Source organism: Sebastes umbrosus, chromosome 15 (assembly GCF_015220745.1).
Source record: "Sebastes umbrosus isolate fSebUmb1 chromosome 15, fSebUmb1.pri, whole genome shotgun sequence".
Taxonomy (NCBI): Eukaryota; Metazoa; Chordata; class Actinopteri; order Perciformes; family Sebastidae; genus Sebastes; species Sebastes umbrosus.
The window spans coordinates 25,968,887-25,995,643 of record NC_051283.1 but is presented as its reverse complement, the minus strand read 5'-3'; the positions used below and the strand labels follow the sequence as shown (position 1 = coordinate 25,995,643).

The 26,757-nt window shown below is 39.1% G+C and overlaps 1 protein-coding gene across 8 annotated transcripts; it reads right to left on the bottom strand.

The window, feature by feature from the left end:
• Positions 1 to 582: 582 nt before the first annotated feature.
• On the bottom strand, positions 583 to 26,296 carry thrap3b (thyroid hormone receptor associated protein 3b). Of its 8 annotated transcripts, none has more exons than XM_037795091.1 (13): positions 26,275 to 26,296; positions 14,479 to 14,633; positions 14,106 to 14,153; positions 10,223 to 11,035; positions 8,351 to 8,962; positions 7,400 to 7,566; positions 7,126 to 7,237; positions 6,960 to 7,035; positions 6,143 to 6,318; positions 4,317 to 4,548; positions 3,679 to 3,882; positions 2,233 to 2,283; positions 583 to 2,143 (listed from the first exon to the last, which is right to left on the bottom strand). In XM_037795091.1, the coding sequence occupies exons 2-13, from the start codon at positions 14,598 to 14,600 to the stop codon at positions 1,916 to 1,918; spliced, it is 2,841 nt and encodes a 946-aa protein (XP_037651019.1). In that variant the 5' UTR covers positions 14,601 to 14,633; positions 26,275 to 26,296; the 3' UTR covers positions 583 to 1,915. The 8 variants fall into 8 exon arrangements, with proteins under 8 accessions (XP_037651019.1, XP_037651017.1, XP_037651018.1 ...); XM_037795089.1 differs by lacking the exon at positions 26,275 to 26,296 and adding an exon at positions 21,467 to 21,814; XM_037795090.1 differs by lacking the exon at positions 26,275 to 26,296 and adding an exon at positions 21,395 to 21,416.
• Positions 26,297 to 26,757: the final 461 nt, after the last annotated feature.

The window sequence follows — 26,757 nt, the reverse complement described above, 5'->3', positions numbered from 1 at the left end:
GAAACACAAAATACAAGTATGAACCTGAAAATGAGCACGATATGGGACCTTTAAAGTTACCACATCAATACTTTTATACATATATATAAGGTCAGAAATTTAAATAAGATATTTAACATTTCTAGTCCATTCTAGGGCTGACCCGAATGCTTCGAAGCTTCGACCGTTGCCATGGTAATCGACCTCCAAATCAGTATTCCAATGCTTCGTTTTACTTTTTTTTTTATAGAAGTATATAATAATGTAAAAATCCCCAAATATCCCATGAAATAAGGAAAAATCCCACATTATTCAGATTAAACATCAACTATTATTAGTTACTCTCAGACAGATAACTCTGTTTGTTTTGTGTAGAGCTGTGTTTGTGTACAGTAATGTGGCAGCAGCACTGAAACGGGTGAGACAGAGACAGACAGACAGACAGACAGACAGACAGACTGAAGAACATGTCAACCCGCCGCGCCACAAAGCTTCGAATACCTTCGAATATTTCTCACCGAAGCGTCTAAAAGCCCAAAAGGTGGTATTCGGGACAACCCCTAGTCGGTTCATCTGCAGATCTCAACAATCACACTCGCAGAATTGCCCTGAATCAAAGAAAGATTTATTGAAAATGAAAAGACAAAATACTCCAAAGCTCTTGGGAACAGTACAAAAGTTTTCAGCTTCAGATTAAACAAAAAAAAGTCCTACAGTTCTGTTTTAGTACATGCAGTATGTACAATCAAAAGTGGGACGAAGCAGCACAGTGAGATTCACAAAACTAGTTCTGCTAGTCTGCGCGTCAATTCCTCTTAAAAATTACATCGTTGCCTTTGACAAAATGTTGTGTCACAAATTCTTTAGGGTTTCTCTTCACGTTTTCATGTTAAGCTTGTTTTTGCGAGAGGATTTACTGCAACTGTTGTATTAAAAAAAAGAAAAAAAAAAGAACTATATTCAGTTTTCCCTTCCCCCAGATGTTAAGATTACAATAATTTAGGTCCTTATAATTCTATACATGTATTAGCCTTTTGTAAGAACTATTCATTTTTTTATTAAAAGTCTAAACAAAAGGTAGCCACTTACCTAAATTGATGAGGCAGAAAATCTACGTTTAAAGCTAAATCAGGGGATTTTGGTGCCAAATTCTTTACAATTTCTTTTGAACTGAAAACACCCACAATCAATGAGAATATACTGTAACACACACATAAAAATGTCTCCCCCCCCAACTAATGAGAAATACAGGTGAAGTGGCACTATATGAAAAAGATCGGATAATATGAGTGACAAACATCAATCGGTCGGGGGGTTCATCGAACTTTTTCCATGTCTGATAATTTGACGATCGTGAGCCCTGAGCCCGCTGCTGATTGGTCCCGAGGAGCGAGGTATGAATCAAACGCTTTCATGCAGTAACATCGAAGATTTATCACAGCCCCAAAAAACAAACAGAAAAACGAGAAGATGGAAATCATCTAATGCCTTTCTACACTGAAATAGGTATACAGCTGTACCTCTCGTAGCCGGGGGGCTGTACCGTCGAACAGATGGATTATTATTTATTTTCTAAGGCACAAATTCATTTTCCTATTTATGTCATATTTTCACAGAATATTCATCTTTGTTGCCTCAGTATTTTCTCCCTTAAAACGATTAAGTCGACCAGCTGTAAAACAAAAACTCACCTTTACATAAAAAAAGACCACTCTGAAATGAAGCTAACCTCACATACAAAACGTAACCGAGTGCTGCTCTTCATTCAAGTCACTTCTTTCTTCACTTTAACTGTGAGAAGGCTCAAACTCACTTTTGTTTTTTAACCATTAAATGATGAGATGACGTGGAGAATAAAGCAGAATAACCCCCTTCATCATCGCTGGAACCGTTCTGACGAATGTGTAGATGGTGATGGCGATGGGAGTGAGCGGCTCTACTGCTTCTGGGCGGAGGCGTCTCCAGCGCTCTTGGGTTCTTTGCGCTCTACTTCGATGTTGTCGTCTCCCATCTGCCCCTCCTGTCCTCCCTGGAACATGTCGTGGGTCCACTTCGGGCTGCTGCCCCCCTTGCGGTAGACGAAGCGTCCGCGGCGAGGCGGGAAGGAACCCCGGCCTCTTCCGCGGTTGTCTATCCAGGTTTTCTCACCATCACGGTCGTCATGCTGGAAGGGGACACAGACAACGTTAAAGGTCAAGTCAGAGGTCAGAAGGATCAGGGTGCTGCTCTTTCCCCCACCCCACCAAACTCAACTCTGGACTGACTTGAAACTTCTTCTTCTTCTTCTTCATGCTTATCATAACGCTGCAAAACATGCTTCAAATGTTTAAATAAATATCAACAAATTTTAGTCAAGATTACAGCCTTTACTGTGTAAAATAATCATCAGATACAGAACTACACTACAGTTCATGAAAGCGTTGTATATTGGCTACAATTGGCAACAGGAAGGAAAAAGTAATCTGTTTCCTTAGGATGCTGTTTATACAATTGGAAGCAGAAATTAAATATAGTTTGGTTTAGACAAGAAGTGGGTTCTATATTCAAGTGCTGGCTTATGTACATTTAAAAAGTTAAAACTTAGAAAGAAATGTCAATAAAGTAGAGCTGTCAAGATTAATTTTAATGCCACTAATTCCTTTAACGACACACTGACAGCTGTTGTTGCCTGTTGGGCTTGACTTTGCTATGTTATGATTTGAGCATATGTTTTTATGCTAAATGCAGTACCTGTGACAATATTTGTCATTGTTTTGTGTTGTTAACTGATTTCCAAAAATGAATATATACATACATTTGCATAAAGCAGCATATTTGCCCACTCACATGTTGATAAGAGTATTAAATACCTGACAAATATCCCTTCAAGGTACATTTTGAACAGATAAAGAAATGTGTTATTTATTTGATTGGACACCCCTAAAAAAAACATCAGTAGGGCGCCTGGGTTAGCTCAGTTGGTAGAGCGGGCGTCCATGTATCAAGGCTTGGTCCTGACCGCGGCGGCCCGGGTTCGAATCCGGCCTGTGGCCCTTTCCGCATCCACTCTCTCTCTCCCCCCATTCAAGACTCTATCCACTGTCCTCAATAAAAATGGAAAAATGCCCCCAAAAAAATAACTTTAAAAAAAACAAAAAAAAACATCAGTAAAGTCCAAGTTATAGGCGCCTTAGTAGCTGAATATATTATTTCCTCCTGGCCTCTCTACTGTCAAAATAATCTTTAAAGACATTGATAAATTCTTGGTTCTTCAAATTCCAACATTTAGGGAAACTGTTCCGGTCCCGATAGTTTGCTATGTAAATATAGAAAAGAAAAGAAATATATCCAAAAACAATAAACAAGAGACCTAGCTTGGTGTAGAAACATATCACATGACACATATCAATTAAAGTCAAAACAAAATGAGGTGGAAGGGTTAAGCCCTCAAAAAATAGGTTGATAAGCTTGTTTTGCAGCATCTGTTGCATTTTGACTTGTCATACTAGGAAAAGCACAAGTTAAATTACATTATATTAACAATGGCTCTTTTCTGTTTCAGTGTCCCAGTAAGCCAGCGTGTACAAAACCAGGATGCTGAAACAGGAGCAGCTAAATAAAATTCTGCATCATTCAACAATATTGTTTCTACTGTGACATGTCAAAATGTCTCCAGTGAATAAGACTCTATGTGTGCCACTAAATCAATTAGTAGCTCACCAGGTAATACTTCCTGCTCTTGGGAGTGTATTCAGGGTCCCACTCCTCCTCCGGAGGGCGCACTGCAGGATTCATATTGGCAGGGTTTCCATTGCTGTTGTTGCCGCCGCCGCCGCCACCACCACCACCGCCTCCGCCGCCGCCTCCGCCACCGCCTCCTGGATAATTCCCCCTGCTCCACCCTCTCCCTCTGACTCTAGGGAACTGAAACCAAAAACAACAAGGTGGATTTAAAGTTGCAGTCAAGGGGACAAACACTACAATAAATTGGATTATTATATTTTATATTTTGTGGTCCCAGGGGATGATGAGAAGGACAGAACACACAAATAAGAAGCCATACTGATGGAAATCAGGCATTTTGTTTAGTGATGAGGTAGAAGTTCCACTGAGTTACGCTACATTACCTTAATAAAAAGTGCATGGAATATGTATGATAGAGAGTCATCATCATTATCATCATCATCCACATTATGTTCCTTATCATTAGGAGGAAGGAACAGAGCAGAGAAGCGTAGTCTACTGTGATGCCATTAGGACAAAAAATTGCAAGAAGATGAGATGTCAGTACCTCAAGTGACAAAACACACTAATACAGCAGCAGAAGAGATAAAAACCAAGCACAGACGGGAACTTACAAATCCACGCGCTCGGCCTCTCTCCGCGTTGTGGCCCTCATAGTGGCCCCCCCTGTCTCCGGGCCCACTGTAGTCCCGCGGAGGATAACGTGGGTGACCGTAGCCCTCCTCCGAGTGCTCCATCCCCTCTCCTCCCATGAACTCTTTACCTCTGAAAGGTGGAGGATAAGGGGATGTAGAGGATGAAGAGGAAGAGGAGGATGGAGAGCGATCCCGTTTCTTCTTACCCTTCCTGTGAGCACAAACATTAAAAAAAAGGTTGGATGTAAGTGTCATAAAAATTAGCTTTACAGATGTTGTCAAAACTGTTTGATGGTACAATGTGCAGGTTGTGGAAGGTTTAGAGTGGTTACTATGGTTACAGGAGACACGACTAATGCTTTCACCTCTTCCTCCTTCACAAAAACAAACAATGCCCTACATTTTGGTGTCTCATACATTAAATATGCATGACTCTTCTCACATTACATTTTTGCACAAGCCCATCCACCAATATTCAACCTAAGCTTGAATCTGAAAACAGGCAGCCAAAGATAAAAGGAAAATGGAGAAAAATAGCCTCTAGCAGGGCTTAGATTTAAAAAAAACAAAACACTTAAGTGTACGCTATATTTAGAATATTTTCCCTGCTTTACCTTGCCATCAGACAGCCCTTCCCAACGGGGAACTGAAGTTATATCCATCTATGCTTTCACCAAAGCCATCAGACTCCATAGAAAAAACTGAAATTTTACCTTGCAGAACACAGGGGTGGGTTGCTGGTCTACCGCTGCCACGATCGGATAGTTTGTTTGTGTTATTGTGTGACTTTGGTTAGTTTGGATTCACCAAAGTCTCACAACAGCAACCCCCCGTGTTCTGAGAGGTAAAATAACAGTTTTTTTCCTCCATGGAGTCTGGTTGCTTTGGCGAGAGCGTAGATAACAGCTTCAGTTTCCCGTCAGAAACATACCGTTTTGTCTCACGGCAAGGTAAACCGGCGAAAATACTCAAAATATAGAGTACACTTAAAACTAATATAGATTTATTTTAGTATGGTCTTTCTTTTAGGAGGCTAAAATACGTTTTGCTGCCGGCCCCGTCCACAGCAGTACATTGCTTTGCTTCTGTGCGGTTTCTTAAGTCGGTTTCTCCAAACTGGGGGCGTGCCGACCGTCATCTACCGTAGGTAATACACTGAATACGGACAAGTACCTCATACAACACTTCAAAAACACCCAAACTATCCCTTTAAGCTTTCACATCCTTCATACTATGAACAACTGCACATTATACAGATATATTTTACATATTTTTATAATGTAAATTTCTACTTTATTTTCATGATTCTAGTGTTTTGCATTACTACTGTGATTATTGTGACCATTATGCTAAAAAAAAAACAAGTTAAATTCCTTGCATGTGAAAGCCTACTTGGCAATAAACCGATTGCTGACTCTGATTTTCCATCGTTGAACCACAAGAACGCTTTCATTTTGAAGTGGTTACAGGAAACGCAGTGGTATTTGTCATCCATCTTGGCGACTGACTGCTATCTTTCAATAAATTTAATCTATTAACTGTAGCAAGTGATGGGCACAAAGCCAACTTTGTGCTGACATACATGCAGTAGGGTGGTAAAATTATATTATGTGTGGGCGAAAAAAAGAAGAAGGAAGTGGTAATTTGTTATCTTACTCTGCTGCTGTAAAGGAACATGGCAATATATTCATAGTAACAACAGGAACCACTCCTCCAAACATTGTGTTACCAAGTTGCTGATCTGAAGACAGGACTGTATCAACCTCTCTAGGGCGGAAAAAACGGAGACAACATATTGAACGTACTTGGATTTCTTGTGGTGCTTCCCAGATTTCTCAGAGGACTTCTCTCTGCTCGGTCCTCGGGAGCCTCCGGGGCTCCTGCCTCCTTCACGCTTGTACTCCTTCCCAGCAAACCTCTTACGTCTTTCAATATCCAGACGGAGGTCCATCACGTCGCCTTTGAACTTTTTACTTGGATCCTGTAGAAACATGTATTTATTAGCCACTGTTTTTCAAATACTCATGAACAGATTCATAAATGGCAGAAAGTATTTGGTAAACATGACACAGGAATGGAAAGCTGCATTACAAATAAAGATGAACAACATATATTAAGTGTTCCCTCTAGTGGTTAAGACAAAATGTGAATACTGTGAATTCTTACATTACACATTACTAAGGTGGTTATTAATGCAGTAAAGCACATATAGAATAATACAAAATGACTTTTCACAATTTAATATTAAAGTATTTGTGGAAACCAGCAGCATGCATGTAGCTTATCAAAATAAATTGAATTTCACAGTTTTTTTGTAGCTTGATTTTTTTCTTTTTAAGAAAAATACTTACAAGGTAAAGGCACTGATAAGCGTCCCTTGAGAGGCTTGGACTCGGGATCTTAATTCACTTCCTTTTAGCCTTTGCCTGGGTTCGTACATACCCAATCAATAACCATATCTCATAGGCTGGGGGGCTTGCTTGGCACTTACAAAACACAATTGGGCTTTTGATTTAGAAATATGCATCCTTTGAAAGAAAAGCACAAAGCTGAACACTGCTGCTTTGGGTCGTCGCAAATTGGCTTGCTCCAAATACGTCAAATTTCAAAATGGCGGGTCACCTTGTAGCTCGTCTCCTCCATATCCTCAAACAGGCGAGAGTGCCTCTTAAAGGCACTGGGGGAAACATCGATTCTCCTGAGAGAGAGAAGGAAAAAGCCCTGATGTCAATAACAGATGATTATTTATTAAATCACTTCAGATCAGATGATCAGACGTCGTGGATACCTGTGGATTTCTGGGCTCTTCCTTGGCTTCATCATTTCTACCTCTGCAGCTTTTCTTTGGTACATGGCAAACCGCTCACTTAAAGTCATGTCTGAGCACTGGAAGTGTTGAGCTGCAAATAAAGAACAACAAACGATTATTCCAGATACAGCGGCACCAGCTGCAGTAATAATCAAGTAATGAAATGTGCAGTGGATGTCGTCAACTGTCCAAACGCCTCTTGTCGTCTTGAGTCTGTAGAGGTCGGACAGAACCGGCGCAGATCATACTTTACCTTTGATGTAGTGCACGATTGAGACTATGTGCTGAGCAAACAGCTCAGAGGGGCTGCGGCGGAGCTGCGCCGACTGAACGTGCTGGAAAATGGAACGAAACTCGGGATCTTTCTTAGTGGGATTCAGCGGTTCTCGGGGAGTGAGGCGCTCTTTAGAAAGGGAGGAGCTGAGAGAACAGAAGAGGTCAGGAACATTGAACAATGAGAAGTAAAAACATCTACCGTATTGGCCCAAATACAGGACGAGGGGGTCGTATCACATTCGAGAACTATTTTTTATTAGGGCTGTCAAAGATAATAACGCGTGAACGCAAATTTGTTTCAACGCCACTCATTTCTTTAATGCAATAATGCAACTTGCAATTTTTTAGGTTGCAGCGGGCTCAGTTTTAAAACTAGTGAAGATCCTGGCATCATATGAAAGTAGAAAATCATGATATACATGAAGCACATGACTTAAACATCCAATAAAGCTTCCGCTGAAGAGAAGAAAAACATCAGATCTGTGAGCAGCGATGGGGAGACTGTAACCTTCCTCAAATTCATACATGAAACTAACATAAATGCCATATTTCCATCATGTTTTCTACAAGGTTTTTCACCATCTGAGGTTTGACTGGTACTGTTCTACTTACGATAATTCAGTGGCACCCGACTGGAGAATTAACAACAATTACTAGTAACAACATGTCATGATGGGGAACTCAGACTAAAGCCAGAGAAAATCATTCCGACCGTTATGCGAGTCTGTGAATGATAGAAAAGCTCCACAAATTAGAGATTTACATTCTCTTGTAATGGAAGCGTGTCATGTTTCACTCGTACGAGACAAAAGGCTGCAAGAACGAGGATCTGTTAGTTGAAACTGTTGGGGAGTGGGGGGGTCTTATATTCGGGCCAATGCGGTAATATTTCAATAGTAAGTGTATGATCGAGTATTACTACACATACCTGGGCATTTCATCTACAGAGCCGATTTTTTGTTCAAAGTCGTCCCTTGACGCAGACATGTGTCGTACAGGTGACTCCTTCCGAGGAGGGAAAGCTCCAGGAAACAGCGGCCGCTCCTTCTCTCTGGAAGTTGCGGGAGAGGACGGACTCCTTCTGGACTTCTCCTTCTCTTTCTTCTCCTTCTTCTTGGCCTTCTCCTCTTTCTTGGAGCTGTGCTTGCGGCTTCGGTACATCTCCTCCTCTAAGTGGTCTACAGGCTCGACATCTTCAGCGTCTCTCCGGCTTTTCTCTTTAACCGACGGGTAGGACGTGGAATAGCTCGGCTCGTCCCCCCATTTCCCGAAAATGTCCCGAGCGGTGAGGGTGGTTTTGACCTCCCCGTCCTCATCGATGTCCCCCTCTTTCAGCCCGTGAGACTTGAGGAACTCCTCTTCGCCAGCGTCAAAGAAAGGCATGTCTTCTTTGGAGTCGCCGAAAGAAGTGGACGAGGTGTTGAAAAGGTCTCCGGACTTGCTTCCTTTCTCCAGTTCTCTATCTGTGGCGCGCTGCTCTTTATCGCGACCGTTCTCCTTTTCAGCAGCCTGTTTTTTGTTTTTATTCTCAGCCAAGAACCTGAAACAGAGAACCAGACTGAGCTTTAGTACCTGCGATGCCAATAACCAATATGCTTATTTTTAAACATTCTGACTGAGATGAACAATGTAAGAGGGGAAAACAATCCAACATATTTTCACAAGCTGAAAAATAACAATGTAATACACACCAGGGATGGGCAAGCTTACAAATAGATGATAAAACTGCATATATACTATTTATTTATTTATTTATTTATTATCAACTTCTGTCAACTATTTTCCTGCTTTTGTAAGTCTAATCTCTTCTCCTTCCTTGCTCCAAACTAACAAGGTACTAATGCACATGTACAAACAATGCAACTCAGTTTTAACTGGGTTATTGTGCAAGAGGCTGTTGAGAGAATAACTTTCATTCCCTTACCGGCCGAAGAACTTTAAGAGTTACTGAACTGACAATCACATGTTGACAGTGTTGGACTGTGCCAAAACATTTTCATGTCTCTGTGTATGTGAAAGAGAAATATTGCCCTATATGTTAGTGGAGATCACAATTTTTCGACCACGATTATTCATAGATTTTAGGGACAAAGTATTTTTATTGCAATTTCAGATTTAAATAAATGTTGTGCTGCATTCCAACCGTCAGAAAGCCTAGATGTTGTCCTTTTACTTTGTTATTGTCATCTATGGTAGTTAATTGCATAAAAACACACAATTCATAAGGAAATAAATGATTGTATTATTATTTAAATATTTGCTTTGATTAAAACAAATATTTTCAATGGCAATGGGGTCTTCTTTGGAAAAATAATTGGCTTTGCAGCTAATCAGTATATTTCCCAAATCAAATTATTCTTAAAAATAAAAACAAGAACTTTAAATCACCACTGCCGGCTGCCTGAATCCCAAAATGGCAGATAGATAAACCTACAAACTCCAGCAGCAGACTAAGTGCTGGTTTTAATTTCCTATCTTGATCATTTGTATGAAATTAAAAAAATAAATAAATAAAAAAGCCCATCCCTAAAGCAAACAGTATAGACCAGGACTCACATTGCAATGATTATACTCACGTAAGCACCACCGTCCTAAGTAAGTGGGATTTCATACAACTTCCTCTCAACCACTCTCAATGCACTTAAAATCTGTTTTCCTTTTTAACCTGTATTCCTCCAGGGATCTTTGAAAAAGGCTAAACATGTTTGAAAGAAAAATAACGTTCATGATTTGTTAGAAAAAATGAAAAATGAAAACTGTGTAATTACATTCAAATAACTGCAAAAGGTAATGGACGTACTTTTTGAAGGCGGCAGAGATCCCGGCCTTATCTCCACATTTGGCGTCTTCCTTTGAGAAGAAGCCGAAGCCGCTGAAGGAGGCAGTCTGTCCGGACTTTGTGGGGCTCTTTGCTGGAGGCGACGCGGTGCCGATGGTTTTCCACAGAGAACCAGAACTTGCGGCGGGCCCTTTGCCATCAGGACTAGTGGGAGAATCCTCTTTTTTAGTCTCTGGGCTGATTCGTTTCGGGCTGGCGTCATAGTCAATCCATTTACCTCCAGATGCCTTCTCGATGGCGCTGCCGTCCGCTGCCTGACCTGATTTCTCTGCTCGACTTTCTACCTTTACATCCTTAGCATCCTTGGGAGGCTTGCCCTTGCTGCTGCGATGACGTGGTGATGAGGACCGGGACCGTGAAGAGTAGCTGGAACGCCTGGAGCGTCGAGATCCCCGGGAAGACGAGCGGTCGGAGTTGTGGGAACGGCTCCTGCTGACCGAGCGCTTCTTGGGTGTGCGGGAGCGTGAGCGTGAGCGCCCCCTCCTGGGGCTGTGTGAGTGGTGGTCCTGGTCATGGTGGCGATCGTGCCAGCCTCCACCACCTCCACCTCCACCTCCACCTTGCCAGTTGGACTTGTAGCCATAGCCTCCTCCCCTGTTCTGGTAATGGCCGCCGCGTGGGTAATAGCCTCGGTTTCTGGCGCGGTAGTGGAAGGGCCTCCGGTAGCCTCGGTTGTAGCCTCTGAACCCACCACCTCTGTTGTTCTGGTAGTCCCTGGTAGGATAGTTTCTGTAGGACGGAGAGTGAGAGCGAGAGCGGGAACGAGACCTGGAACTGGACGAGAGAGGAGAAAGGAAAAGACAGAAGAAGAAAAATTATGTTATTGAGGGCAAAGAAAATAATTGGAAGATAAACAGAAAATAATTGTTAGTTGTAGCCCTATATTATATTATACACTTACAAGAGAAAGTTTTAAAAGATAGGACTGATAATTCAGTTATCTGACCAGCAGTAGGAGCTTATGACAACTTTTCAATACCTATTTTATTGTGGTAACCTTTGAGATTGAAATAATATCAATCTATTCCTCATTGTTTAGTGGACCCCCAGGCGTACCCAATGGCTCCTGGTGGTCCCAAAAAACATATTTTGAGTAGCCTTGACAAGAGACAGAGACCTACTACTGCCCACTGTCAACAGGGGGAGCTGTAAGCTCAGTGTTGACTGGGAAACGTCTCTACTCTCTACTAAGCGCAGCGTTGTCTCTGTCATCACTCGGAGAGACATAAATGTAAACAAAAACTTAAATTACATACAGGATGTTACACCTATACAGACACCAAGAATCATTTTTGAAACAACTTTCAGCATGCTGCTACCCTGCAGACAAATAACTCTGAAGTGAGAACTTTAAAAAAGAGTTCAACGTGATGACAGACAGCAAATTAATCATCATGACGTTGTATCTGCAAATAAAAAAAAACAGCAAACTGTAGCTTCACCTATGAAAGACTACAAATAAAAGCCATCCAAACACAACCGTCCTATTCTAGAGAAATGTAAAATAGCATGTAAATTCAGGGATAGAACAAATGTGACTTTAACTGACACGGTGTTAACACGACACCCGTCCTGATGGCCCGTAAAGCAACAGACAAAAACCATTAAGATTACAAGTACATGCCAATTATATACTTGTACCTTTTCATTGGAGCAGAGCAGTCCTGGACAAAAGACAGTGTATTCCCACAAAGCAGGACAGTCTATGTGTGGCTTTAATTTATGTGTTGGGCAAAGGGTACACCCAGGACACAACCTGCTCTAATCCACAGAGGGAGGAGGCAGTGAGGAGGGGAGGGAGGTCCAACAAGGCCAAGAGTGCTCGCTCTCTACTCTCTTTTTCCTTTTGATAATCATTGACATGCTGCATGTAGCAATGCTCTTCAAGGAAAAAACATCCACTCAAACTGCTCACTGTGAAAGTGCTTTAACGGCTCGAGCTTCAAACACAAACATGGACCGACAACAACAAGGCAGCCAGCATGGGAAGCACTCCCTCGCTTAAATAAGGAAAAACCATAACAATAAATCAATAAAAAACATTATGATGGGTATATGGCTTGACATCTTAAACTGTAACACAAATATAGATGACTAGATGACTTCCTAACAAGAAAGAAGGTGAGCTGATGCAAATAGCTCGAGGCTTCGTCAGCATTGCCCACACAGGGAAAAACATTTATGCAAATTGAGAGCAAACCGAGAACAAGTTGGGCCCAGTTAGAGAAGAACAATAAGGAACTAACTTCTAGTTACATTTTAATATATCTAGAGTTAATTACAATACAATATCAGGTACGTATCTGGTAACTCCCTACCAATAAACATCTTGTGGTAATTGCATCTTGTGGTAATTGCAAACCCTAGACAGGCTACTTTAAAGAGAACTCCACTGATTTAGCATTGCAAGATATTCCTATAAAATTGTCAGACTCATAATCAACAGTTTTTAAAACAAAAAAGTATTAAACTGATGCAGCAGAACCTGAGATATCGTCTTTTTTATTCCATGTTCGGGATGTCACGATAACAGAAATTTAGTAGTCGAGCTTTACCATCTGTCCCAAGGACTATTTCACTGGCCTTTCTGTCCGAGTACGGCACAACATCCGGCTGAAAGGTCAGCCAGATCAACACAGACATATTGATACTGTGAGGGATTTACGGTGCTGGAAATACATTCATCTTTGTTTTGACTTTGCTCAGTTTAGTCAGTGAGGCTTCCTGCTAAATCACCACAACTCCGTCGTCATAGTCATCTCAGCACGCAGGTTTTGGTTGCTTAGCAACAGCAGGCGCAACAGGAGCGCAACCTTCCAAGAGCGGCCCTATCACTGTTGGCACCCTTGTTTTTGTTAATAAGTTAAACAGGTCATAATTCCCTCTCTATTATCTATTTTACATTGCACACATACGTTGAAAACATCTCCTTCAAACAACTGTATTTATTAAAGTTTCTCACCAAAAACTACATATGTTACTAATTAATGTAAATCAATGGCACCTCCTGTGTTGAAATCGGCAGGAAGTGGGCTAGTTAACGTTAGCAGCCGGTAAGCAGCACAGTCTTGCCCGGAGCTAACAGTTAACGTTAACTAGCTCTCTTGCTGCCGATTTCAACACAGATTTGTTGTTAGCAATGTAGCATTATTAGGGAAAAATGGAGTGATTCCTGTAGACGTTAGTACGTTTACAGCTTCCAAAACACATTTTCTATTGTCCCCAGGACGACAGGACGCCGTTAGTGTCGAGCCCTGATGGTACCTACGGTAGATGCAGTACTGTAGAAAAAAAGAGTACCATCACGTTTTCAGAATTTTGGCATTGACTTGGTACCGAGGTATCAGTTCTTGTGACATCTCTATTCCATGTGTTCTTCTCCCTTGTCAAAACATGGCTCCTACATTACCCACAATGCAACTCGACATTCAACAGTTGGGTTGGTTATTCGGCTGTTGTAGCCTCGAGCCCCTAGCCTCAAGCAGAGATGAGGAGCTACAGAGGTCTCACTTCTTTCTTTCTTTTTTCATTTTCAAACTTGTTGTCTTCAGCCCCAACTGACGCTGACTCAAGTGATATCACTTGAGGTAATTTAACACACTTTGGGCAGCTCCCTCTGCAGCCACAAAAGGCTTTATGCTACTTTTTTCACAATGCAGTAGTACTCCCCAAGACCTGTAAACACACTCTGATGTGTATAATCTGTGGAATTCCCCTTTAATAAAACATTAATTTGGGGGCACTCACTGGACTTGCACTTTAAATCTAGATTTTAAATATGCCTTCAGATTAAAAAGTGAATACCTCACCCTTAAAATGACCATTTGAATATCCAATTACTCACCGTGTGTTAGCTTGAGATGTTGAAGAAAATTTTTCTCCCTTGCCTCCACTGTGAACAGAGAATCAATGTTTTCTTCAAGAATTCAAGGTAACATGCGGTGAGTAATCGATATACAAATGGTCATTTTGTGGGTGAAGTATTCCTTGAAGGGAACTACACAAGAGTGCTGTGTCACTGAAGTGAAGTGGCTGTCATGATGAAGCAAATGGTGAGTAAACATGAGACATGAAACATGAGCTGGCCATTTCTTTGTTGCTTTGTACTATCGTACAAACGGAGCCAACCTGATATTGGTACACCAGTGTACTCAGCTGATGTTTGTGTGTTTTTTTCTGACTAATATCCCAGAGCTAAACCCACAAACTGGATTTACCTATAGCGACGTTTTCTGGACCTTGAGCGGGAGCGGCTTCTAGAGTGAGATCTGGAGTAGGATCTGGATCTGGACTTTGATCTGGAGCGGGACCGAGCTGGAGAATCCGGAGCCTTTGACATCTTTGCACTTAGGACCGTATAAATATTCTTTTCCTTAAAAAACACAACAAGAAAACAAGTGAATTTCATTGGTTTGTTCACAGGACGAATGAAACAGATACCAACGGTTATGCTGAACAATTATGCTCTTTGAGGGAAAACAAATTTAATTCAAAGAAATCCTCCATCTTCATCAGGATTGTGCCGCTACATGATGGGACTGGAGTGGACAGCATACATGACACCTTGTCCCCCCGTCACCAAGACCCCTGCACCTATCTGCTTTAAAGCCTGCCATCAGCGGGCCCTAAAGCCCCACATGACCTTGAACTGTCAAGACCGATGCAGTGCTAACACACACACACAGAAGCCAACAGGTTAGCTTTAAGACTGTAGCAGACAGCTGGAGCAGCATGTAAACACGAGCACATGAGCCAGCGGCAGCAATGTGAGACAAGTTGAGCTTCTGTGTAGCAAGATGTTGAAGGCTGCTGCTGAGGAGGAGGAGTGAAGGCTGGCTCAACGTCAAACATAAATCAACCTAAATAGTGCAGCTATCCAAAAGCATGACCCTTCCAATAACAGGATACAGCCTACGGCACAGGATCAGATTTGGTGAATTTGTCATCTTTAAAACAAAATATATCAAACAAGTCTAGTTAAAGCTTTAGCTCTCTGGGTAACTGTATTGAAGTTAGGCAATTTATTTATTTGTCATTGTTTTGTGTTGTTAACTGATTTCGAATAATAAATATGTACATACATTTGCGTAAAGCAAGCATATTTGCCCACTCCCATGTTGACAAATCTCCCTTTAAGGTGCATTTTGAACAGATAATCATGCGATTAATCACGATTAAATATTTTAATCGATAGACAGCCCTAATACATATACATCAAGACAAGCTTAATATAACTGTATTCTGTGCATTTGATCTGATTACAATACCTGACAAGAATATGTTAAAAATAAATTTCAAATGGACATGTCTGACTTTAAAGGAGGTGAAATGTGACGTGAAAGAACAAACCTGGCAGTGAACAAAAGAACTAACCAGGCAGGACAAATGTTATGTAAGCACGATTTGTTTTTCGTTTGTTTTGTAACCACAAAAAAGTATCAAACACTGGACATCGTCCATTGAGCTACCGTGTCACTATTTCCCTGCTGCTTAACATAAGAAAACTTAACTTTGGGTAAACAAACAGAGCTTCAGTTAACTGACTTTGACCCCAAAGCAAACTAGTGAATCAACACTAACCGAAAATGACAACATGGCATCACTTGTTTCATCACTTCAGAACAGGAAAATTGATTTTCTTTATATATATGCTAGTTTCTGCCAAGAAAAATATAAAATTACCGACTAAAATTTAGCAGTATTTGTCTATCTTGCGACCTATTTGCCAAAATGAAACAACAATGCATCTCTTCTACAAAATGGAGATCAGAGTGTCTTACCAAGCAGCAGCCCTGGAGCAGGTAGTGGTGCTTTAGTGCAGTGGGGCAAGCAGAAAGCTTTCACTACTGTACTACAGGGACTTCCTAATGCTGAAAAGGCAGTGTCCTCCTTGGTTCTAATGACGTCAATCTGCTATTCTGTTGGTTAAACCAAAGTCTGAAGCCTTTGCATCTTATTCAAGATTCCCTTTGAGAACCCAATGAAATGCATAATAGTGTTTTTTGTTTTCCACCGAATGTTGTGGAATGGCTGTTTTCATGTTGCTATGTGTTAAACAATGGTTGCTACGTGTTCATAAAGGGTTTCTCCTGCATGTCCAAATCTAAAGTGGGCCACTTGAGTATTTTATTGACCACTGAAGGCCCACATCACTCTTCTGCTGAACCTCAAAACATTCAATACACATAATTAAGGTACCTCTTTGCATGCCTAGGTTCCCCTGTTTGTTAGGTATCTCAGCCACTTCAGTCCCATTATGCAAGGGACAAAACCTGTCTCTCATCAAGAATGGACATTAATGCTTCTTATTTTAAATGTAAAGTCAACATTATGATTTGTATGGCTGGAATTCTCAATGAGCAGATTTTACAGAGTGAGTGATAGTAGCCTAAAAATGCATAAAGGTCTTATAATAAGCATTATGGTTATTAAGGTAATTTAAGAGTATGTATTCACAGCATCCTCTCTGAATTTTGTTCTTCTCTTCCCTGCAGCCTTCACATGTATGGCGCCCTGAATGATAATTACAGGGAGGTGCATCAGTGAGTTGATTTTTTGACCACATTATCAACTGTATGTCACCAAAGCCCAGGTCCCCCGCCCCCAAAACCAAAAAAGGAAGTGAAAGAGAGCTTGAATAATTTCAGGTTTTTCCATTTCATCACTAGCAAAGATCTTTGACAGCCTGTAAAGCTGCACAGACTGCAAACATCTATTAAAATAAACATTTACATGTAGCTACATTTAAATATGCAACACTTTACTTTACATACTATCTAATAAACTAATGGGTGCACCAACTTGTGTGGTTAAGGATGCACAACTGGTTCTGGTTTACCCTGAAGAGTCGCTAGAATGGTTGTGGGGGTTGATGTTATAAGAAGTGTATGCACCGGCCAACCAAAGACAGACACAATAACTGTGAAGCAAATAACTTGAGAGGCCCGAGACAATAGCCAAAGACTGGGTAAGGGTGGCTCCAGTTAAAAGTAGGGCTGTCAAGGTTAACACGATAGTAACGTAAATTTCTTTAATGCATTAACACAACTTGTGATTTTTAGGTTAAAAAAAACAAACTGGCATGGCCATTTTCAAAGGGGTCCCTTGACCTCTGACCTCAAGATATGTGAATGAAAATGGGTTACCTGTGAGGGTTTCTGGACAATATTTGTCATTGTTTGTATATACAGACATTTGCATAAAGCAAGCATATTTGAAAAGAGTATTAAATACTTGACAAATCTCCCTTTAAGGTACATTTTAAACAAATAAAAAAATGTGTGATTAAATTGCAATTAATCGTAGTTATGGACAATCATGCCATTAATTGCGATTAAATGGTTTATTCGATTGACAGCCCTAATTAAAAGTATATGGAGTCTAATTTAAGTGCTTTGATAATGGTGTAATTACCTAAAGCTAAGCTCTTGAAATTGCATACAATGTAGTTCAATATTGATCCCTGTTGATTATATTATTATCATTAATCATTAATAGAGCACAGCTGCCAAAATATGATAACAGATAGCTGTTTAATTTAACTATAGCAGATCTATTACCAGTGGTGGAATGTAACTATAAATAAAATTAATTTACTCAAGTACTGTATTTGAGTACAACTTTGAGGTACTTGAGTATTTGCATTTCATGGTACTTATACTTCAACTCCACTACATTTTGGAAGCCAATATTGTACCTTTGACTCCACTACATTTATTTCACAACATTAGTGACTATGTTGCTTTGCAGATTCTGATTATTACTGACACTAAATGTAAATCAATTACTAAATTATGATGTATTATGGATTAAGCTACCCAGCACCTCTACCAGCTGTACATTAATACATCACTAATTATAATCCAGTGATGTAACTTTAATAATTGTGAAATGGGCCATTCTGCATAATGAGTACTTTTGGTAATTTAAGTATATTTTGGCGCTAATACTTTGGTGCTTTTACTTGAGTACGATTATGAATGAAGGACTTTTGAGGTTACTTGTAACAGAGTGGGGTTTTTTACACAGTAGCATTGCTATTTTTACTGAAGTATACTTCTGTGCAATAATAATACACTGACTGTGCAATATATACCTCAAGTGCAACTACCTTTGTTTACATTTTATTTATTACATCTACCCTACCTATTTTACAAGGGCAATTACCTATTTTATTCCTCTAGTGTAATACCTCTGTTTATATTTATTTATTACATCTACTTTACCTGTTTTATTTGCTTTATAACTATGTGTGTTTTACCTGTTATATGTTTTACCTGCCTCGTTTAGTCTTGTCAAGTATTTGTTTTAAAGCACTGATCAGAAGTGGAACCTGTGGATCTTGTTGTATTTAATACAATGACAATAAAGCTTTCTATTCTATTCTATTCTTCCACCAATGGATACACATGTTTATATAATATTTATATTATATTATATTATATTATATTATGTATTATTATCATTATTATATTATATTATATTTATTTTTAATTTTAAATAATAGTAAAAATAAAAAATAAAAATAAATAAAAGTATACTTCTTCCACCACTGGATACACATGTTCACCAACACAAGCCACTGGAACTGGGGTTTAATGGTTAGTTTCAGTCATGTTTGGTTGTATATTTAGCTAGTTAGCTGCGTTAATAATCAATATTTAAGGCTACGTGCAAAGGTAATATAAGGTTACCTGTGCACCAGCAGAGAAAAGGTGCAACCACATACTTAAGTATTTGCATTTCATGGTACTTTATACTTCAACTCCACTACATTTAGGAAGCCAATATTGTACCTTTGACTCCACTACATTTATTTCACAACATCAGTGACTATGTTGCTTTGCAGATTCAGATTATTACTGACACTAAATGTAAATCAACTACTAAATTATGATGTGTAAGTATATTTTACTTGAGTACAATTATGAATGAAGGAGTTACTTGTAACAGAGTGTTTTTCTTACACTGTACTATTGCTATTTTTACTGAAGTATACTTCTTCCACCACATGTCACCAACACAAGCCACTGGAACTGGGGTTTAATGGTTACTTTCGGTCATGTTTAGTTGTATATTTAGCTAGTTAGCTGCGTTAATAATCACCATTTAAGGCTACGTGCAAAGGCAATATAAGGTTACCTGTGCACCAGCAGAGAAAAGGTGCCCCCAAATATTTGAGTATTTGCATTTCCTGGTACTTTATACTTCAACTCCACTACATTTAGGAAGCCAATATTGTACCTTTGACTCCACTATATTTATTTCACAACATCAGTGACTATGTTGCTTTGCAGATTTTGATTATTACTGACACTAAATGTAAATCAACTACTAAATTATGATGTGTAAGTATATTTTACTTGAGTACAATTATGAATGAAGGAGTTACTTGTAACAGTGTGTTTTTTTTACACTGTACTATTGCTATTTTTACTGAAGTATACTTCTTCCACCACATGTCACCAACACAAGCCACTGGAACTGGGGTTTAATGGTTACTTTCGGTCATGTTTAGTTGTATATTTAGCTAGTTAGCTGCGTTAATAATCACCATTTAAGGCTACGTGCAAAGGCAATATAAGGTTACCTGTGCACCAGCAGAGAAAAGGTGCCCCCAAATATTTGAGTATTTGCATTTCCTGGTACTTTATACTTCAACTTCACTACATTTTGGAAGCCAATATTGTACCTTTGACTCCACTACATTTATTTCACAACATCAGTGACTATGTTGCTTTGCAGATTCAGATTATTACTGACACTAAATGTAAATCAACTACTAAATTATGATGTGTAAGTATATTTTACTTGAGTACAATTATGAATGAAGGAGTTACTTGTAACAGTGGGTTTTTTTACACTGTACTATTGCTATTTTTACTGAAGTATACTTCTTCCACCAAATGTCACCAACACAAGCCACTGGAACTGGGGTTTAATGGTTACTTTCGGTCATGTTTAGTTGTATATTTAGCTAGTTAGCTGCGTTAATAATCACCATTTAAGGCTACGTGCAAAGGCAATATAAGGTTACCTGTGCACCAGCAGAGAAAAGGTGCCCCCAAATATTTGAGTATTTGCATTTCCTGGTACTTTATACTTCAACTTCACTACATTTAGGAAGCCAATATTGTACCTTTGACTCCACTATATTTATTTCACAACATCAGTGACTATGTTGCTTTGCAGATTTTGATTATTACTGACACTAAATGTAAATCAACTACTAAATTATGATGTGTAAGTATATTTTACTTGAGTACAATTATGAATGAAGGAGTTACTTGTAACAGTGGGTTTTTTTACACTGTAGTATTGCTATTTTTACTGAAGTATACTTCTTCCACCACATGTCACCAACACAAGCCACTGGAACTGGGGTTTAATGGTTACTTTGGTCATGTTTGGTTGTATATTTAGCTAGTTAGCTGCGTTAATAATCACCATTTAAGGCTACGTGCAAAGGCAATATAAGGTTACCTGTGCACCAGCATAGAAAAGGTGCCCCCAAATATTTGAGTATTTGCATTTCCTGGTACTTTATACTTCAACTTCACTACATTTTGGAAGCCAATATTGTACCTTTGACTCCACTACATTTATTTCACAACATTAGTGACTATGTTGCTTTGCAGATTCAGATTATTACTGACACTAAATGTAAATCAACTACTAAATTATGATGTGTAAGTATATTTTACTTGAGTACAATTATGAATGAAGGAGTTACTTGTAACAGTGTTTTTTTTACACTGTAGTATTGCTATTTTTACTGAAGTATACTTCTTCCACCACATGTCACCAACACAAGCCACTGGAACTGGGGTTTAATGGTTACTTTGGTCATGTTTGGTTGTATATTTAGCTAGTTAGCTGCGTTAATAATCACCATTTAAGGCAAGGTAATATAAGATTACCTGTGCACCAGCAGAGAAAAGGTGTCACCACATCAACAGCAAAGATAACAGACATAAAAATGTGAAGTTAGCTCAGCTTAACGTGCAGCTGTGAGGACAACACTAAAGACATCTATCGATACTGAAACCGACAACATTAACGACATTTATCAACATGACTGTTAGCAAAGACTTCAACCATCAGCTTAAGCTACAAAAAGGAAGTTACAATTACCTTTTTCCCTTTACACGAGGCTCGTTTTATGACTATTAAAAGCAGAAGTAGAGTAGAGAGTGTCTGACTAACCTTTGAGGCCAAAGCTGCTCGTCTGGTCAACTGCTTCTCCTTCCTGGTTCCAGCAGCTAGTGGAGGCGGATGTTAGCAACCTAGCCTCTTAGCAACTTAGCTCCTTAGCAACCTAGCTTCCTAGCAACCTAGCTTCTTAGCAACGGCAGCCGTTAACCGACCAAGCCACCGAAAACAGACGCGTTACGGCTTTTATAAGACACCAGGCGTGTCCGTCGCCATTAGATATATCTGTGGATGTGTCTATGTGTTTGTTAATTGTGCTAAATGTGTGTTTTTGGCGGCGTCGACAGTCTAACAGTTAGCTCACGATGCTAGCTTGGCTAACGCTCAAAATCTCGCGAGATTTTGTGTGACGTGACGTGAAGTGAAGATGTCCTGGAGGAGAGTTAACTTTCCTCTGATGAGCTCATTAACTCTAGTGCAGTGTGTTTTTCTTCTTTCTGTAACACCTGTGGCTCAGGTACATAGCTTGATTAATGTGCCTGGGGCACCTGTTTTCCTCCCCTAACTGTGTATTTCATTAACTTTATACACTGCTGGGTAGTAGTATATCATAATTTATTGGTTGATTTATGTTTTGTGTTCATAAACTGAATCTGCAACGTTACTAATGTATTCAAATAAATGTAGTGGAGGACAAAGTACAATATTTGCCTTTGAAATGTAGTGGAGTAGAAGTATAAAGTTGCATAAAATTTAAATACTCAAGTAGGCTACAAGTACCTAAAAATTGTAAGCTACTTAAAGGGACTGTTGTAACTTTCAGAAATGCTTGTTAACAGCGACACCTGTGGCCGTTAAGTCAACGAAAGTCAACGTCGGGCTCACGCTTGTGCTCGCTCTAAATTAAATGTTAACGAGCATCGCTCAAAACAGTGAGGTGACACACGTCAGCTAAAACCACAATATCACTATATTTCAGCTGCTTGGCAGTAATGTTAGCTGACCAGACCAAGGTCTCTCCATGAATCAATGCTGATCCTAGTGATGGCTTTTCCTGCCTCAGCCTCCCAACCGCGGTCAGCGGGAACAGGGGAGACACCTGAGTGTTGGTCGGAGACGATAACGTTTCTCTATACTGTACATACTGTATATGTTTTAAGAAGGCATTGTTTATGTCTTCATGATGATAAATTGTAAACATAGAAGTTTCAGTATCACCTTCTTCGTTTTCTGATGGAAGAAACTGGTTCATACAGTTTTTTTTAGAAAATCAATGACACATTTATAGAAAGTATTAATGTCCCAGTAAATAAATAAATAAAAATATTTTTTTAATTGATGTGAACTAAATAAATATGTAACAAATTGGGGATTTAAATTTTTTATTCTTCTATTAATTTTTGTTGGTATTTATGTATTTGTTTTATTTATTTGTTTTGTTGTGATTTATTATCACTATTTACTTTGTTTCTCTTATTTTTATTTATTTATTTATTTATTATTAATATTATAATTATTTTCCCCTATTTATTTTTCTCTATTTATTTTTTATTTAGTTTTGTTTATTATTTTTCCTATTCTATTTTTGTATTCTCAATTTCTATTTTCTAACTTTATTTCTAATTTTTATTTTATTTATTCTTTTTCAATTCATTTTCTATACTTATCTTCTCTTCTCTTCTTATATAAGTATAAATAAACATGTTGTTTTTCCTCCCTGTACATTTATGTATTCTCTGGGCCTTTGGACGAAAAAAATAAATAAATACAATTATAGTAATTGTCAGGATCCTCTCACACTGACCTTTTCTTTTTAGGGTTAATTACATCACTGAAACAAAAGCCCTCCTCCCATTTCCCAGTTTTAGAAACGTATGTTGTGTGTTCATCTGTTGTGGAAGATGTTGTTGCTCCCCCTCAACCACACAGCTGTCTTTCAGCCTGACGTTGGTGTCCGTCGGCTCTGTGCCGTTTGTTGCACTATTTTTATCTGACTAATAGCCACATAACGCCTCCTATCACAGAGACAGATTCCACCCTGAACACCTCTCAGGGCCGAACACAAACACAGTCAGTTACTGAAGTTATATTCTGTCTCATCTCGCTGACATGTTTTCTGTTGGAGAGTTAAATGAATAACAGATCTATCACAATCTTTTATATTAGAGTTGTAAGAATCTGCTGCCTGATGGTATCCCCCTTGTGGAGGTTAGTCATTTCTTTCTATGGGATGAATTCAAAGCTAAGGAACAAGTTTTGGTGAGATGTGGTGAAATTAAATAAAGAAAATAAGACATTTCGGTCACTTCACTCAGGGTGCAACGAGTGCATGTTTCAGTTTATCACTATGAAACAGGTCTGAAGTATTTAGCTTGAAAAGTTATAGAATACAAATAGTCCCAATGGCATCAAGAGTACAAATGGTAGTAAGTAACATGCTTAATCGGTGTTAAGATTACATGTAGGAGGGGGACTTTGGAAAATTGACTCCCCTGTAAGGGGCCCAACATTTTTTGAAAATTGTCAAAATTAGATTTGCACATGTATAACTAAAATCATAATAATACAGTTACTGAACAAGGCAAAAGTGAGCATGGCTCACATACCCCCGCTCATTGCTTGACCCCTACCAAAGTAGGGGCCAAAGGTTTTGCCCTTTTGGAAAAATTTCAGAAAATTTGGGCACCCTGGACTTCTAACCACCAAAAGGCACAACTAGACCACACTGTCAACCATCATACCAAATTTGAAGTTCCTAAGTTAAATAGTTTCCGAGTTCTGCTCCAAAAACGAAAGTGTGACATGCGAACGGACGAAAGGATGGAAGGACGGACGGACACGCGGAACGCTACATACCCCCGACTACGTTGTCGTGGGGATATAATAATTTATACAAAATTCTGTATATGAAACTATTTCGTCGGCCATATTCTGTTAAAATTCGGTATTTGCTCCCAGTTGCAGATATTATATTATTAGTATTATACTATCTGTAGAATTAGATTCCAGTGGTGGCTGCGTAAGATCGTTTCCGACTCGTGTGATTCAGACATTTCCAATAACCCCAGAGCGATGTAAAGTTTAAAAGTCAAAACTTATTAGAGAAAAAGATTAAAAAAAAAAAAAAGATAGATGTAACCGTTTCCAAAATACACAACGTGTTTTCATCTAACTAAATATTCTGCTTCAATCCATATTTGTTGGCGTTTAGCCTTTCAAAAACAACTTTTACACTGCTCTCCCGCTGGTTGCAAACAAAGGGAGGCACGCACTGACGAGTTATATATCTGAAAGAAAACTAACTCATTTAATACACTGGACCACTTTATTCAAATTGAGGATTTTGTTTGAGGATTTGCAATTTTTGTTACAAAATTATTGTTGACCACTGGTCTATAGCACACCCCTATTTCTGTATATAATGTCTCTCTATTGCCATTACTTGTATTTATACCTGCACTGTATATATATTTTTGTTCGTACTGTATATATCTTGTTTTTTCAATACATAAATACATTAATCTGTAAGTTGTAACATCTGCACGCTGTCAATAAAGTTTGAATCTAATCCATAAAACGGAAAACCTGGTGCAGCAGTTACAGCCTTTTAAAACCAACCGTGTGCCATTCGTTCTGTATGATAATAACAACCTCTGGTCCACAGCCTGCATAAAAGACCTGGTTTGAATTCTCACAACTCTGCATGGCACGCTGTGATCGAGTCACTCCTCGTTGACCTTTTGACAAAGATATGCAAACAGTTCCCACTCGCTGTCGTTCTCCTTTGCAGCACAGGTGCCGGACACTCGGCCGTGCCAAAGTTAAAATTACCCCCCCCCCCTCCCAACCACAATGTGAGAGCAGACATGACTCCTTGTCTGTCACTCACTGTTATGAGCTGTTTATGGAGGCTTGAATTCCAAGGGGGCGGAAGACAGCTCTGACCGGTGAGGTCATGAGATGAAAGTGAAATCAAAAGTCAGTAAGATTAAAGGGATTGTGGCTGCAACATGAAACGGGGGGAGCATCTGTGTCATCATTCAAAATAGAGCAAACGAGCACCGAGCAAGAATTAAATTATAGCAAAAGAACACAAAAAAAGGTCAAGAAATATGATCTTTTATATAGTGATAATATATCTCTATATATTTATTATTTCTACAACCAACTTGTTCTTCTGATTGTATGTAAATATATCAAAAATAAAACACAATGAACTTTCTAAGAGACCATTAAATAAGAACACTGTAAAAGGCTGTAAATAATAATGCTTTCAGTGGTGGAAGAAGTCTTAAATATTCCATTATGAGTAAAAGTCCCAAATTCAAATTGTTACTTTAATAGAAGTACAAAAGTATTATCAACAAAATGTACTTGAAGTATCCAACGTAAAAGTACTTGTTACGCAGAATGGCTCCTTTCACAGTGTTAGAGAATATTGTTTGTTTTATGTTTTTATCACTATGATGAATACATTTAGAAGCATTTTAATGTTGTAGTTCATCAATGTGGAGACAATTTCAGATACTATGTATACTACTAGATTAGCACTATAGTACTGCATCATAACATACAAGCATATCATGTGTTTTTATATGTATAAAGTAAAGTGTCAAATAAATGTAGTGGAGTAAAAAGTACAATATTTCCCTCTGAGATGTAGTGGAGTAGAAGTATGAAGTGGCATAAAATGGAAATACTCAAGCAAAGTACCTCAAAATTGTACTTAAGTACAGTACTTGAGTAAATGTAAGACACTGAAACCTACAACTGAAATTACAATGTCTACTATCAGAGAAACATAGCAGCACAAAACATGTAAACTTGCAAGAGAGAGAGAGAGAGAAAAGAAAAAGGCTCACCTTGCAGGGGAGAGAGTGAAAGATCTATGAACACAGAAGAGCGTCTTTTTGCTTCCTCATTTATAGAAACAGGTGAAGAAGAAGAAACCTCAGTGATGATGGCTGTTTAAGGACGAGCACCCAAACTGTCTGACAACCACTTGGTGAAATCACATCTCAATTATAAATAGTTCCCTCTCTCTGGAAGCGTTTTCAATGATGATCTATGAGTTACAGTTATGTGTTTGCTTCCACATGATAAGACGCCTTCAGGGTCTGCTGCTGTAAAAGGTAGACGCTGTATTTGATTATTTGAGTACACATTTGGATTAAAGGTTCAGCATCATTTTATACGCGACAATGATCTTGTTTCGTTTGTCGTGTGAAGGATGGGCAAGTGTGTATCCTGTTGGCTGAAGTCCAGTGTAAATTTAAGCAGCTATAGTAGCCACTTCCTTCCAGGTTGCTATCTCTGCTGCCACTTTGATTGGGCAATAAACCAAT